The 15,627-nt window shown below is 44.9% G+C and overlaps 1 protein-coding gene across 1 annotated transcript in view; it reads right to left on the bottom strand.

Annotated features, from left to right (window-relative positions):
- LOC117523308 (ninein-like) overlaps nucleotides 1-15,627 on the bottom strand; it is a 142,377-nt gene that overhangs the window by 19,324 nt on the left and 107,426 nt on the right. The window contains 3 exon segments of the mRNA XM_034184796.1: nucleotides 14,209-14,346; nucleotides 14,781-14,914; nucleotides 15,091-15,171. Of these exon segments, the coding sequence (XP_034040687.1) occupies nucleotides 14,209-14,346; nucleotides 14,781-14,914; nucleotides 15,091-15,171 (353 nt within the window).

Genomic DNA, 15,627 nt, shown 5'->3' with positions numbered 1-15,627 from the left:
ATACGTTGATCAATTATTATATCATTTACCAACAGGGACTTAGAAGAAAGAGACCTAATGTTTAATAGACCACATTTAACTGTTTAGTCTGTGGTGCAATTGAAGGTGCTATATTATTTTTTCTTTTTGAATTTTTATGCTTAAATAGATTTTTGCTAGTTATTGGTGGTCTGGGAGCAGGCACCGTCTCTACGGGGATGGGGTAATAGGGGGATGGCAGGGGGAGAGAAGCTGCAGAGAGGTGTATAAGACCACAGCTCTGCCTCCTGGTCCCAACGCTAGACAGTCACAGTTTGGAGGATCCCAAAAAATTGGCCAGATTTCTAGAAATGAGAGCTGCTCCCTCTAAAGTGGGATGGATGCCGTCTCTCCTAACAAGACCATTTCCTCTCCAACTTACGGGTTATCTGCTTTAACCTACGAGTTTGTGAGTTATACCACGGAGTCAGACACTTCTGATTTAAAGCTGTCTTTTTCAGAGGAGCTACAGCATCCAAAGTTGTCTTCAATGAGGATGTAAAACTATTGACGAGATACTCTATCTCCCTTACAGAGTTTAGGTAGCTACTCTGCACTGTGTTGGTATATGGCATTAGAGAACATAAAGAAGGAATCATATCCTTAAACCTAGTTACAGCGCTTTTGTTGTGTGGGCCGCTGAAGAGGAGGTACTGCTGGCCCACCACCACCAGAGGGCGCCCTGCTTGGAGTGCGGGCTCCAAGCACGAGAGGGCGCCAGACCCAGAGGAAGTGACAGCTGTCACTCATCACACCAGCTGTCACTCATCTACACCAGTACTTAAGCCGGACTGCAACTCCACCTCCCCGCCGAGAAATCGACTACCGAGAGGTAACTTCTCTGCTGACTCATATCATTGAGTGGATTCTAAACTTCTGTTGCAGCCGGTATCCTGTGGTGTTCGCCCTTATCTGGGAATTGGCGTGTGGCGTGACGATGACGACTGCGCTACAGATAAGTGGTAACACTAGGAGCTGCACGAGTGTGTGATTCGGAGGTGGAGGTCCTCCTCCTAACTGTGTACAGACTGTAGACCACTGAGTGTAAGGATTTACACTCATTCATCTTGTCTCTGCTTTTTGCCAGCAGTACCAGGGTCGACAGCCGAAGACAGAGGTCACCTGGGGATTCGGGACTTGGCGGCTCCGGTGTTCTTCAGGCCGTTGGTGGTGGAGGCCGTGTGGGACGCGGCCTCTCTCTCGTCGGGGTCTTCTATCTTCGAGCCTGCCCACACGTCACCTGGTGTTAATTGACTTTGCAATTTCTGTATTTTTAGTTGTGTATTGTCACAACAGTAAATTGTTATCTTTTGGCTTACTCATTGTCCGTTCTTTTGCGCCCCCTGTTGTGGGTCCGTGCTACGACACCTTCCCAACAGCTTTCTGAAAGACTTCTAGTGTAATGAAACTTATTCCCCACTGCTGGGTAGTCCATCAGAGTAAATGTAAATGTTATTAAGAAATGATCAGACAGAAGGGAGTTTTCAGGGAATACTGTTAAGTCTTCTATTTCCATACCATAAGTCAGAACAAGATCTAAGATATGATTAAAGTGGTGGGTGGACTCATTTACTTTTTGAGCAAAGCCAATAGAGTCTAATAATAGATTAAATGCAGTGTTGAGGCTGTCATTCTCAGCATCTGTGTGGATGTTAAAATCACCCACTATAATTATCTTATCTGAGCTAAGCACTAAGTCAGACAAAAGGTCTGAAAATTCACAGAGAAACTCACAGTAACGACCAGGTGGACGATAGATAATAACAAATAAAACTGGTTTTTGGGACTTCCAATTTGGATGGACAAGACTAAGAGACAAGCTTTCAAATGAATTAAAGCTCTGTCTGGGTTTTTGATTAATTAATAAGCTGGAATGGAAGATTGCTGCTAATCCTCCGCCTCGGCCCGTGCTACGAGCATTCTGACAGTTAGTGTGACTCGGGGGTGTTGACTCATTTAAACTAACATATTCATCCTGCTGTAACCAGGTTTCTGTTAGGCAGAATAAATCAATATGTTGATCAATTATTATATCATTTACCAACAGGGACTTAGAAGAGAGAGACCTAATGTTTAATAGACCACATTTAACTGTTTTAGTCTGTGGTGCAGTTGAAGGTGCTATATTATTTTTTATTTTTGAATTTTTATGCTTAAATAGATTTTTGCTGGTTATTGGTGGTCTGGGAGCAGGCACCGTCTCTACTTAATTAATGAGGTAGGCAAGGTGGTACAATCTCAGACTGCGATAACGCTTGAACTTAAATGCAAACTGGAAATCATCTCGGAGCAAATGTCTGCCTTGCAAAGGAATTGATGTTGGAGACCAGTGAATATTCACAATTGGATCTGGACAGTTAAAGAGAGGCCATATTGGAACTCTGTGCTTCTCTGCCTAAGCCAAACATGGCGGCCTTATCAGCGACCAAAGGTTAAAATGCCCCGTTTGTTTTCCTCCAGAAGGATTTATATATCCTCAGTATATCATTATATATCCTTATATATCCTTATATATCCTCAGTATATCATCTGGGCATCAGAATTTTGGCTCTCTGTTGGGACTGTTTACACAGAGACTGCTACCTGCTGCTTTGGACTTGAATTAACAGTCTTTTTCAAGACTTTTTTACTTTTTTTACTTTTTTACCTTTTTACTTTTTTTTTTTACTTTTTTACTGTGCTCCAACGCCTAAGGAAGACCTCTAACGGTCGAAACATCGCGACGGAGCACTTTTATCAGCTAACTTTTATTAAAACGAAAGCGTTAGCAAGCTAGTTAGCTTGCCAACGCTTTCGTTTTTATTTTTTTATTTTTTTTTTAATTTATTTTTTATTTTTTTTCTCTTTTAGCACTGTTGTCGTGCGTTATCTGTGCTGCTCCACAGCGTGTTTAGTTGATTTTTATTTTATTTTAGCACCGTTGTCGTGCGTTGCCTGTGCTGCTTCATGGCCTGTTTGGTGCCTTGATTGGGGCACTCCTTCTGCTGAATCACCTTTAAATTATTTACACATTATTCACTTTGTGTGTTTTTAGGAATCCGCTAGGTTGCGTAGCTACTAGCTCTTAGCCGATTTAGCATGGAGGCTTCTCCTGTCTCTCCCGTACTTTTCTGCTCTGGGTGTGAAATGTTTAGTTATTCCTCGGCCTCCTTTAGCAGTAACGGTACTTGTAATAAGTGCAGCTTATTCGTAGCTTTGGAGGCCAGGCTGGGCGAATTGGAGACTCGGCTCCGCACCGTGGAAAATTCTACAGCTAGCCAGGCCCCTGTAGTCGGTGCGGACCAAGGTAGCTTAGCCGCCGCTAGTTCCCCCCTGGCAGATCCCGGGCAGTCGGGAAAGCAGGCTGACTGGGTGACTGTGAGGAGGAAGCGTAGCCCTAAACAGAAGCCCCGTGTACACCGTCAACCCGTTCACATCTCTAACCGTTTTTCCCCACTCGACGATACACTCGCCGAGGATCAAACTCTGGTTATTGGCGACTCTGTTTTGAGAAATGTGAAGTTAGCAACACCAGCAACCATTGTCAATTGTCTTCCGGGGGCCAGAGCAGGCGACATCGAAGGACATTTGAAATTGCTGGCTAAGGCTAAGCGTAAATTTGGTAAGATTGTAATTCACGTCGGCAGTAATGACACTCGGTTACGCCAATCGGAGGTCACTAAAATTAACATTAAATTGGTGTGTAACTTTGCAAAAACAATGTCGGACTCTGTTGTTTTCTCTGGGCCCCTCCCCAATCAGACCGGGAGTGACATGTTTAGCCGCATGTTCTCCTTGAATTGCTGGCTGTCTGAGTGGTGTCCAAAAAATGAGGTGGGCTTCATTGATAATTGGCAAAGCTTCTGGGGAAAACCTGGTCTTGTTAGGAGAGACGGCATCCATCCCACTTTAGATGGAGCAGCTCTCATTTCTAGAATCTGGCCAATTTTCTTGGATCCTCCAAACTGTGACTGTCCAGCGTTGGGACCAGGAGGCAGAGCTGTGTCTTATACACCTCTCTGCAGCTTCTCTCCCCCTGCCATCCCCTCGTTGCCCCATCCCCGTAGAGACGGTGCCTGCTCCCAGACCACCAATAACCAGCAAAAATCTATTTAAGCATAAAAATTCAAAAAGAAAAATAATATAGCACCTTCAATTGCACCACAGACTAAAACAGTTAAATGTGGTCTATTAAACATTAGGTCTCTCTCTTCTAAGTCCCTGTTGGTAAATGATATAATAATTGATCAACGTATTGATTTATTCTGCCTAACAGAAACCTGGTTACAGCAGGATGAATATGTTAGTTTAAATGAGTCAACACCCCCGAGTCACACTAACTGTCAGAACGCTCGTAGCACGGGCCGTGGCGGAGGATTAGCAGCAATCTTCCATTCCAGCTTATTAATTAATCAAAACCTAGACAGAGCTTTAATTCATTTGAAAGCTTGTCTCTTAGTCTTGTCCATCCAAATTGGAAGTCCCAAAAACCAGTTTTATTTGTTATTATCTATCGTCCACCTGGTCGTTACTGTTTCTCTGTGAATTTTCAGACCTTTTGTCTGACTTAGTGCTTAGCTCAGATAAGATAATTATAGTGGGCGATTTAATATCCACACAGATGCTGAGAATGACAGCCTCAACACTGCATTTAATCTATTATTGGACTCTATCGGCTTTGCTCAAAAAGTAAATGAGTCCACCCACCACTTTAATCATATCTTAGATCTTGTTCTGACTTATGGTATGGAAATAGAAGACTTAACAGTATTCCCTGAAAACTCCCTTCTGTCTGATCATTTTTTAATAACATTTACATTTACCCTGCAGTGGGGAATAAGTTTCATTACACTAGAAGTCTTTCAGAAAGCGCTGTAACTAGGTTTAAGGATATGATTACTTCGTTATGTTCTCTAATGTCATATACCAACACAGAGCAGAGTAGCTACCTAAACTCTGTAAGGGAGTTAGAGTATCTCGTCAATAGTTTTACATCCTCTTTGAAGACAACTTTGGATGCTGTAGCTCCTCTGAAAAAGAGAGCTTTAAATCAGAAGTGTCTGACTCCGTGGTATAACTCACAAACTCGTAGCTTAAAGCAGATAACCCGTAAGTGGAGAGGAAATGGCGTCTCACTAATTTAGAAGATCTTCACTTAGCCTGGAAAAAGAGTTTGTTGCTCTATAAAAAAGCCCTCCGTAAAGCTAGGACATCTTTCTACTCATCACTAATTGAAGAAAATAAGAATAACCTCAGGTTCTTTTTCAGCACTGTAGCTAGGCTGACAAAGAGTCAGAGCTCTATTGAGCTGAGTATTCCATTAACTTTAACTAGTATGACTTCATGACTTTCTTTGCTAACAAAATTTTGACTATTAGAGAAGAAATTACTCATAACCATCCCAAAGATGTATCGTTATCTTGGCTGCTTTCAGTGATGCCGGTATTTGGTTAGACTCTTTCCTCTCCGGTTGTTCTGTCTGAGTTATTTTCATTGGTTGCTTCGTCCAAACCATCGGCATGTTTATTGGACCCCATTCCTGCCAGGCTGCTCAAGGAAGTCCTACCATTATTTAATGCTTCAATCTTAAATATGATCAATCTATCTTTGTTAGTTGGTTATGTACCACAGGCCTTTAAGGTGGCAGTAATTAAACCATTACTTAAAAAGCCATCACTTGACCCAGCTATCTTAGCTAATTATAGGCCAATTTCCAACCTTCCTTTCCTCTCAAAGATTCTTGAGAGGGTAGTTGTAAAACAGCTAACTGATCACCTGCAGAGGAATGGTCTATTTGAAGAGTTTCAGTCAGGTTTTAGAATTCATCATAGTACAGAAACAGCATTAGTGAAGGTTACAAATGATCTTCTTATGGCTTCGGACAGTGGACTTATCTCTGTGCTTGTTCTGTTGGACCTCAGTGCTGCTTTTGATACTGTTGACCATAAAATTTTATTACAGAGATTAGAGCATTTCATAGGTATTAAAGGCACTGCGCTGCGGTGGTTTGAATCATATTTGTCTAATACATTACAGTTTGTTCATGTAAATGGGGAATCTTCTTCACAGACTAAAGTTAATTATGGAGTTCCACAAGGTTCTGTGCTAGGACCAATTTTATTCACTTTATACATGCTTCCCTTAGGCAGTATTATTAGACGGTATTGCTTAAATTTTCATTGTTACGCAGATGATACCCAGCTTTATCTATCCATGAAGCCAGAGGATACACACCAATCAGCTAAACTGCAGGATTGTCTTACAGACATAAAGACATGGATGACCTCTAATTTCCTGCTTTTAAACTCAGATAAAACTGAAGTTATTGTACTTGGCCCCACAAATCTTAGAAGCATGGTGTCTAACCAGATCGTTACTCTGGATGGCATTTCCCTGATCTCTAGTAATACTGGGAGAAATCTTGGAGTCATTTTTGATCAGGATATGTCATTCAAAGCGCATATTAAACAAATATGTAGGACTGCCTTTTTGCATTTACGCAATATCTCTAAAATCAGAAAGGTCTTGTCTCAGAGTGATGCTGAAAAACTAATTCATGCATTTATTTCCTCTAGGCTGGACTATTGTAATTCATTATTATCAGGTTGTCCTAAAAGTTCCCTAAAAAGCCTTCAGTTGGTTCAGAATGCTGCAGCTAGAGTACTGACGGGGACTAGCAGGAGAGAGCATATCTCACCCGTGTTGGCCTCTCTTCATTGGCTTCCTGTTAATTCTAGAATAGAATTTAAAATTCTTCTTCTTACTTATAAGGTTTTGAATAATCAGGTCCCATCTTATCTTAGGGACCTCGTAGTACCATATTACCCCATTAGAGCGCTTCGCTCTCAGACTGCGGGCTTACTTGTAGTTCCTAGGGTTTGTAAGAGTAGAATGGGAGGCAGAGCCTTCAGCTTTCAGGCTCCTCTCCTGTGGAACCAGCTCCCAATTCAGATCAGGGAGACAGATACCCTCTCTACTTTTAAGATTAGGCTTAAAACTTTCCTTTTCGCTAAGGCTTATAGTTAGGGCTGGATCGGGTGACCCTGGACCATCCCTTGGTTATGCTGCTTTAGATGTAGATTGTGGGGGGGTTCTCATGATGCACTGTTTCTTTCTCTTTTTGCTCCGTATGCATCACTCTGCATTTAATCATTAGTGATCAATCTCTGCCCCCCTTCACGGCATGTCTTTTCCTGGTTTTTTTCCTGAGCCCCAACCAGTCTCAGCAGAAGACTGCCCCTCCCTGAGCCTGGTTCTGCTGGAGGTTTCTTCCTGTTAAAAGGGAGTTTTTCCTTCCCACTGTTGCCAAGTGCTTGCTCATAGGGGGTCGTTTTGACCGTTGGGGTTTTTCATAATTATTGTATGGCCTTGCCTTACAATATGGAGCGCCTTGGGGCAACTGTTTGTTGTGATTTGGCGCTATATAAGAAAAAAGTTGATTGATTGATTGATTTCAACGGCCTTGGTGAAGCATCTGGCTCCTTTTCATTTGCCCTCCCCTATAGTCTGCAGTCGTCAAGGCCACTCCAGACTTTACGCATACACGGACAGAGACTGATATGAACTCATCTGCACACATGACGCACCCCCCCCCCCGGCCTCCACTCTGCCACTCCCCCCGAGCTTGGCTGCGTGGCAGAAATGCTGCTGCAGCCCCCACACACGCATTGCCTCAATTTGGATGACGGAGTGTTTCAAAGCTTAGCGTACATAAACAAATCAAATGTATATGTGCAGCTGTTTTAATTCTGATGTGTGCCATTATTACCTTTGACTAGTAATAGTTGTGGATTAATTGCTGTATTTTTGCTTGAGGTAACTGGGTGTGAAGATGAATTGCCCTTTTAGGGATCAATAAAGCTGTTTCAATCTTGAATGTTCTCCAGCTCCATCAGCTGCTCCACCATCATCATCTTCTCCCTGTCAAAATCCTCCTGGGTGGTCCTCAGCTGGGCTCTGGGCTCCTCTGAAATGTATTATTATTATTACTATTTTTATTTATTTATTTATTTATTGCAAAAAGAAATCACTTGTCCATAGTATTCACAGCCTTTGTTCAATATTTTGTTGATGCACCTTTGGCAGCAATTACAGGCTCAAGTCTTCTTGAATATGATGCCACAAGCTTGGTGCACTTATCTTTGGGCAGTTTGTTCCATTCCTCTTTGCAGCACCTCCAAGCTCATCAGGTTGGATGGGGAGCGTCGGTGCACAGACTTTTTCAGATCTCTCCAGAGATGTTCAGTCAGATTCAGGTCTGGGCTCTGGCTGGGTCACTCAAGGACATTCACAGAGATGTCCAAGAAGCCACTCCTTTGTTATCTTGGCTGTGTGCTTAGGGTCATTGTCCTGCTGAAAGATGAACTGTCGCCCCAGTCTGAGGTCAAGAGCACTCTGGAGCAGGTTTTCATCCAGGATGTCTCTGTACATTGCTGCATTCATCTTTCTCTCAATCCTGACTAGTTTCCCAGTTCCTGCTGCTGAAAAACATCCCCACAGCATGATGCTGCCACCACCATGCTTCACTGTAGGGATGGTGCCTGGTTTCCTCCAAACATGACGCCAAAGAGTTCAATCTTTGTCTCAAAAGACCACAGAATTTTGTTTCTCCTGGTCCAAGAGTCCTTCACGTGCCTTTTGTTAATCTCCAGGTGGGCTGCCATGTGCCTTTTACTAAGGAGTGGCTTCCGTCTGGAAACTCTACCATACAGGCCTGATTGGTGGATTGCTGCAGAGATGGCTGACCTTCTGGAAGGTTCTCCTCTCTCCACAGAAGAAAGCTGGAGCTCTGAGAGTGACCATCGGGTTCTTGGTCACCTCCCTGTATCAGGCTTAGTAGACAGAGATGGCTAGACACAAATGCGGGACTCGAACAAAAAGCTCTGTGTGTAAAAATAGTTTAGTTTAACAGCAAACGTGGTCCAGTACACAAAAAGGCAGTTCAACAAGAGCATTAGTACAAGGAACATCAGTCTTGGGTGTGGTCGTGTCAGAATTTGGATTTCATTTGGTATATTTTATTTTTATGTTTGATTGGTTTTGTGTTCTGTCTTCTCTCTTGCTCTGTCTTTCTGCTTGGGTTTTCTCTGTCCTGTTCTTTCTTGTCTCTCTCTCTGTCTGGCCACACCCTGGTTGCGGAAGTTTCTCAACAGACCTGTTCTTGATTTGCAGCTCATCACACGCGTGCTATTTAAGCCTCACAGTTTGGTCTTGTCCCTCGCCAGATTGATATGCCTTGTGCCTTCCTTCCAGCCCTGTTTGTGTGTTTTTGCCTTGCTATTGTTGCCTCACTCAGTTTTTTCGACCACCCTGCCTGTTTGCCTTCACCACGTGTAAGCCTGATGTTTTTGTGCTGTTGCTCATTTTGGACTGCCTTTCTTTGGACTGCCTTTCTGTGTACAGATTCCAGCTAACGTCTCAACTACAGAGCTGTGTTTCAGCATCCTGCATTTGTGCCCAGCTTGCTTTGCCAGTCAAACCTGATAGATCGATCTGGCCACTGATGGACACAGTAGACACAACGCTTTCAGCCGGCGGTACGCCACCATAGCCGGCACTTAGCTCAGCAAGAGGACCAGTTTGCTGCTCTGAACTCTGGTTTTAAACAAACTTGCTAAATGGCAAAGACTGCTTCATGCCTCTGTGAGCTCTCAAATGGAGCAACTGTTGTCAACCATGAACGTCAGGCTTCAACCAACACGGTTTCCCGCCACCACACTACTTCCGGGACCATCAGCAGCCCCGCCGGCTTCTGTGCCCATCCCTGATTTTTGCAACCAACTCTCTCGCCCTGAGCGTTTTTCTGCAGAGCCTGGGGAAGTTAAGCCGTTCATCACGCAATGTGAGTTCCACTTTGAGCTAATGTCATCAATGTTTCTGTCTGAGAAGGCAAAGATGAAAATTCACCTGACCGGCCGGCTGTAACATGGCTATGGCTGAGTGGAGCCGCAACTCTCCCTCCTGCCTCCTCCCTTTTGGCCTTCACCAGCTCTCTGCAGCAGGTGTTTCAGCATACTTCTCCAGGGCACGAGGTGGCGCGCCCGCTGATGAGGCTGAAGCAAGGTAATTGCTGGGTAGCCGACTACACCATAGACTCCCGCATTCTGGCCATGAAGAGTGAGTGGAATCCTGTGGCACTGTCCTGTTCTTCCAGGGTACTGAACAACAGCATCCAGAATCAACTTGTCGCTGCAGATCTGGCAGACAACCTTGATGAGCTCACTGTGCTGGCAATCTGGAATGATCGCCACCTCTCTGACTGTCCATTGCCGGGAGAACCATCATCCAACGCAACGGGCCGTCTCCTCGTCTGAATGATCCTTGACCTCCAATCATGCCGGGTTCAACACTTCTCACCGCGCTGCAAGTAGGACGAACATGCCTCTCAATCGAAGCGCAAGAGCAACACCATGTGGAGGGACTGTGCTATTACTGTGGACAGTCCGGTCATTTGATCACACAGTGGGGAGGTGATGGTCTAGTGGTTAAGGCGTTGGGCTTGAGACCAGAAGATCCTTAAATTGCACTGGCTATTACGCCCCCTGGTGGTTCACGCGGTGGATGGCCGCGAATTGGCTCAAAATCACAGTCAGTTTGTATGAACATTTCTGAAAACCATTCTGAACTTATTAGCTTCCATGTCTTTGATAACATGACTCACTTAGTAATACTGGGCACCCCTGGTTACAACGCCATAGACTTAGTCTTGATTGGACCAAGGGTAGGATTAATGCGTGGGGTCCTGCTTGTAGTAATTCCTGTCTGTCTGAACCTGTTGCACCATCTACTGTATTTCATTCTGATCTAGTGGGAGTACCTGTTACATGATCTCGCTTAGTCTTAGCAAAGCTCAGGCTAGTCGGCTAGGCTAGGCAAGTCACTGCTGCCCCACCGTGAGTATGACTGCTCTATAGACCTCCTCCCAGGGGCTACCCGTCCCCCCAGGGGAAGCTGTTCTCTCTTTCGGAACGGGTTGCGATCAATGACTATATCCAGGAATCCCTCATGGCTGGTTTGATTCGTCCCTCATCCTCGCCTGCAGGGGCGGGGTTTTTCTTTGTACAAAAGAAGGTTAAACCTCTTCACCCCTGTATTAGCTACCCAGGACTTAGTGAAGTCACCGCAAAGAATCGGTACCCTCTACGTCTCATCTCCTCCGTGTTTGAGCTTTTAGAGGGGGCTAAGGTATTTACCAAACTGAATCTACGCAACGCGTACCATTTGGTTAGGATCCGTACTGGGGATGAATGGAAAACCGCTTTCAACACCACTACCGGCCACTACGAATATTTAGTAATGCTGTTTGGTTTCACAAATACTCCTGCAGTGTTCCAAAATTTAGTGAATGACATTAGTATCTCAACAAATGCATCTTTGTGTATCTCAATGACATTCTTATTTATTCCCCCGATATTGACCCCACACCCAGCCAGGTCCCGCGCCGTGCTTCAAAACCCCTGTTACAAACAGTCTTTATGTAAAGCGGAAAAGTGTGAGTTTCATAAGTCTACCATATCTTTCCTGGGTTTTCTTATTTCGGAGGGAGAGATCCAAATGGATCCAGCTAAGGTAGCTGCAATGTGGGACTGGATGGTTCCCAGTTGTCACAAGGACATCCAGAGGTTCCTCGGCTTCGCCAACTTCTACCACACAATTATTCGCAACTTCAGTTCCATAGCTGCTCCTTTATATAACGTGACCTCCTCACTACGGTCCTTTGTGTGGACCCTTGAGTGCGAGGAGGCATTCCGGAACCTAAAGAATTGCTTTACTATGGCCCCCATGCTGCTCCTTCCTGACCCCGCCTGGCAGTTCATGGTCGAAGTTGATCTGACATTGGTGTCGGGGCCGTTCTCTTCCAAATGAAGGCCAGCGACAATAATTTACATCCCTGTGCTTTTCTGTCCAAAAAGCTTTCGGCTGCTGAACGTAACTACAGCATTGGAGACCGTGAACTGCTAGCGGTAAAAGTGGCCTTGAAGGAGTGGGGTCATTGGTTAGAGGGAGCACAAGTGCCATTCTTAGTCTAGACCGAACATAAAAATCTAACGTATCTCCGCCCGGCTAAGCGACTCAACGTGCAGCTCCTTCCGGAAACCCGTTTTGTGTCTGCACTTACCTGGGACATTGAATCCAAACTTAAGTCCATTGTGGGTGATACACTGAACCCCTCGGGATGCCCAGTTGGTAAACTGTTCGTTCCAGCTTCACTTAGGGGTGAGGTAATTCGTTGGGGTCATGATAACTGTTTCTCGTGTCATCCCGGTATTCAGAGAACCATGTATGTACTGAAGCAAAGATTTTGGTGGCCAGAAATGTTAGCTGATGTTAGAGAGTATGTCAATGCTTGTTCCTTCTGCGCCATGCATAAGTCGTCAACACGCCCACCTGCGGGTGCTCTGTTGCCGTGCCTGTTCATCATGGTCTCATATTTTGGTTGATTTCATGACGGGGTTGCCGCCCCTTGAAGGGCAACTCGGTGATAATGACTGTGGTTGATAGATTCTCGAAAATGGTTCATTTTGTACCTCTGCCTAAGCTGTCCTCTGCCAAAGACACCGCTGTAGCTTTACTCACTCATGTCTTCAGATTACACGGTTTAACTCAGGATATAGTCTCTGACCAGGGCCCACAGTTTGTCTCTCAGTTCTGGAGGGAATTTAGCCGTCTCCTCAGGGGTCACGTCCAGTCTTACATCAGGATATCATCCACAAGCTAATGGTCAAACTGAATGCCTCAATCAGGAATTAGAAAAAGGACTCTGGATCCTAGCTTCTCAGTTTACCTCCTCCTGGTCTTCTCAACTACCATGGATTAAACTCACCCATAACAGTCTCCCCAATTCTGCTTCTGGTTACTCCCCATTTTATGTTGTGTTTGGTCATCAACCTTCTCTGTTTCCCCCCACAGATTTACATTCACCTGTTCCCTCAGCCCTCGGACTCATAATGTGGTGTTGGCGAACCTGGGAGCAGACCTGGAGAACTTTGTTAAGGTCTTCAGAAAGTTACAAGAAAGTGGCAGATCGCAAGAGGTCAACTGCGCCATCCTATGCCCTGGGTCAACGGGTCTTGCTGTTTACATGTCACCTGTCACTGTGAGGAGTGCCCCAGAAAATGGCTCCCAGGTTCGTTGGCACGTTCCCAAAATTATTAATCCTGTTTCTGTCCGTCTTCGTCTTCCAAGATCCCTGAAAATCCATCCCACTTTCCATGTGAGTCATCTGAAACCTGCCAAGACAAGTCCTTTGTCAAAAGGACTTGACAAAAAATCAATTTACTCCATTTTGGAATAAGGCTATAACATAACAAAATGTGGAAAAAGTGAAGTGCTGTGAATACTTTCTGGATGCTCTGTAAATTCAAACCTAGTGTGCCGCCCAACAGGCCATCTTTTCCCCGAATGAAATGTCCTCTGTGTTTCAACCTTCAGACCAGTCCGGTTTAAGGTCAGTGGTCCCCAAACCAGCTGAGTCCATTGAGGACAGAGTCCCAGCGTTTACGAGAAGTGGACACAAGGTAACATAACTTTATAAACAGGTGTATCAGTGGTTTCCTGTGCACACACTCGCACCAGGTACAATCACCTCCTCCCACTGCATGCTGGGATCTGGGGGTACTTTGCTTCTCTGTTCATCACAACCAGATCTGTGATGCTCTGGTACAAACTGCCATCACAGTCATGATACCACGACTCATAAAATAAAAACAATAGCAGCTTTGACATTATTTTGTGTCTCCTTAAAGCTGTTTCACACAAGTGCAGAATGGATCTGGTACTGACACCGTTCATGATCAAGTCTTTAGCTAGCTAAGTTAGCAAAACGTTCATATCACAAAAACAAAAACCCAAACCTAATGCTGAGAAATGTCTTAACACCCACTTGTCCCACTTGGAACACGATCTATTATTATACGTATGTGCTGGTTGTGTGCATCTAAAACATGTTGGTAGGATTAGAAGTTGTTTGATAAAAGGTTTGGGGCTCCTGGTCTGTGGGGACTCGGACTCAGTCTGACCGTGGTCGGTTGGACTCAGACCGCTGTCAGGTCACTGAGAATTTAGTTTTTGAGCTGTGTGAGTAAAATCGGCGTAGCCCGATACAAAGGATGAAACAAAAATGAAGAAGAAGATGCATAAAGTCACTGAACTAAAAAAACCTAAACTGTGCATAACCATGGGAACAGTTAATGGTTAATGGTAACCACCCACCTGACAAGCATCACTTCCTGGTCCATCTTGAGCTTCAGCTCAGCCTCCAGCTGATCCTTCTCCGCACTCAGTCTCTGGACCAGGTTACTGATCTCCCTGGCAAAGTTCTGTTCCAACTCCGCTCGCTCCCGCTGCATCCTGGACCAACACAGTTTATGTCCATCAGAACCTTTCCACCTGTTTGTCGGACACATTGGTTCTGGACAGGCTAAAGGTGTGGACTCAGCTTTATCATGTAACTTTAACAGTCAGATCATTAGTAGTGCACAAATGGAACTGATTCAGGTCTGGACTGGGACTCATCCTGACAGGAACCATCCAGGTGTGATATGGCTGGTGGATCAGGACCTGAAGATTGGAGATGGACCTCGGACGTCCAGATCGAACTAAAGGAGCCACTGTTATACTGCCTCGTGGAGGCCAGGTTCAAGGTTTTTGAGACTTGGGACAGAACCCAGGGCAGACTCAGAAAGCTGTAGAGGGAGTACGAGACCCACGTGGACTGTGGAGTGGGTCACTCGGGGCGGCCTTATAACACTGACCCCGGCCCTGGATGAGTGTTTCCTCCTCACCTGCGCTGCTGTTCGGGGGTCCAGCCTCCTGCTCCTCCTGCAGACTGGACATGCAGTTTGTCCAGCGCCTCCTTCAGCTGCTTCGCCTGCTGCTCAGCCTGAGCCTTCTGCTCCTCCAACTCACTGATCTCCATCTGAGGGGCAACACCAAGACTCTTTAACACCTCCTACAGGAACTAGGTTTCAGGGTTTGTCAATTTGACTGAAGATGAACGCTGGAAATCTGGAGCTCTGGTTTTATCAGGGATTAGAGTCACACTAACCATGCAACTGACCAAAGTCCCTCATGAGGTTCATGTCAGTTTCCTACCTTGAAGGCCTGAGAGATGTCTTTGCGTTCCACCTCCATGCTCTGCCTCATCACCTCCAGACTGCGCTCATAATAATTCACCTGGAGGAAAAGAATGGTTGTAAAAATCATGTACAGTTGTATGTAAAATTTTGGGCACCTCTGTTGATTTTCCTTTATAAATGATTGGTTGTTTGGATCAGCAATTTCAGTTAAATATATCATATAGCAGACAAACACAGTGATATTTGAGAAGTGAAATGAAGTTTATAGGATTTACAGAAAGTGTGCAATAATTCTTTAAACAAAATTTGGCAGGTGCATAAATTTGGGCACCCCAACAGAAGAAATACATCAATATTTAGTAGATCCTCCTTTTGGAGAAATAACAGCCTCTAAACGCTTCCAATGGGAGTCTGGATTCTGGTTGAAGGTATTTTGGACCATTCTTCTTTACAAAACATCTCAGGTTTGTTGGTTTCCGAGCATGGGCAGCCCGCTTAAAATCACACCACAGATTTTCAATAATATTCAGGTCTGGGGACTGAGATGGTCATT

This window comes from Thalassophryne amazonica, chromosome 13 (genome assembly GCF_902500255.1).
Source record: "Thalassophryne amazonica chromosome 13, fThaAma1.1, whole genome shotgun sequence".
NCBI classification, from domain to species: Eukaryota; Metazoa; Chordata; class Actinopteri; order Batrachoidiformes; family Batrachoididae; genus Thalassophryne; species Thalassophryne amazonica.
The sequence above is the reverse complement of the archived record's forward strand: the minus strand, read 5'-3'. Positions and strand labels throughout refer to the sequence as shown.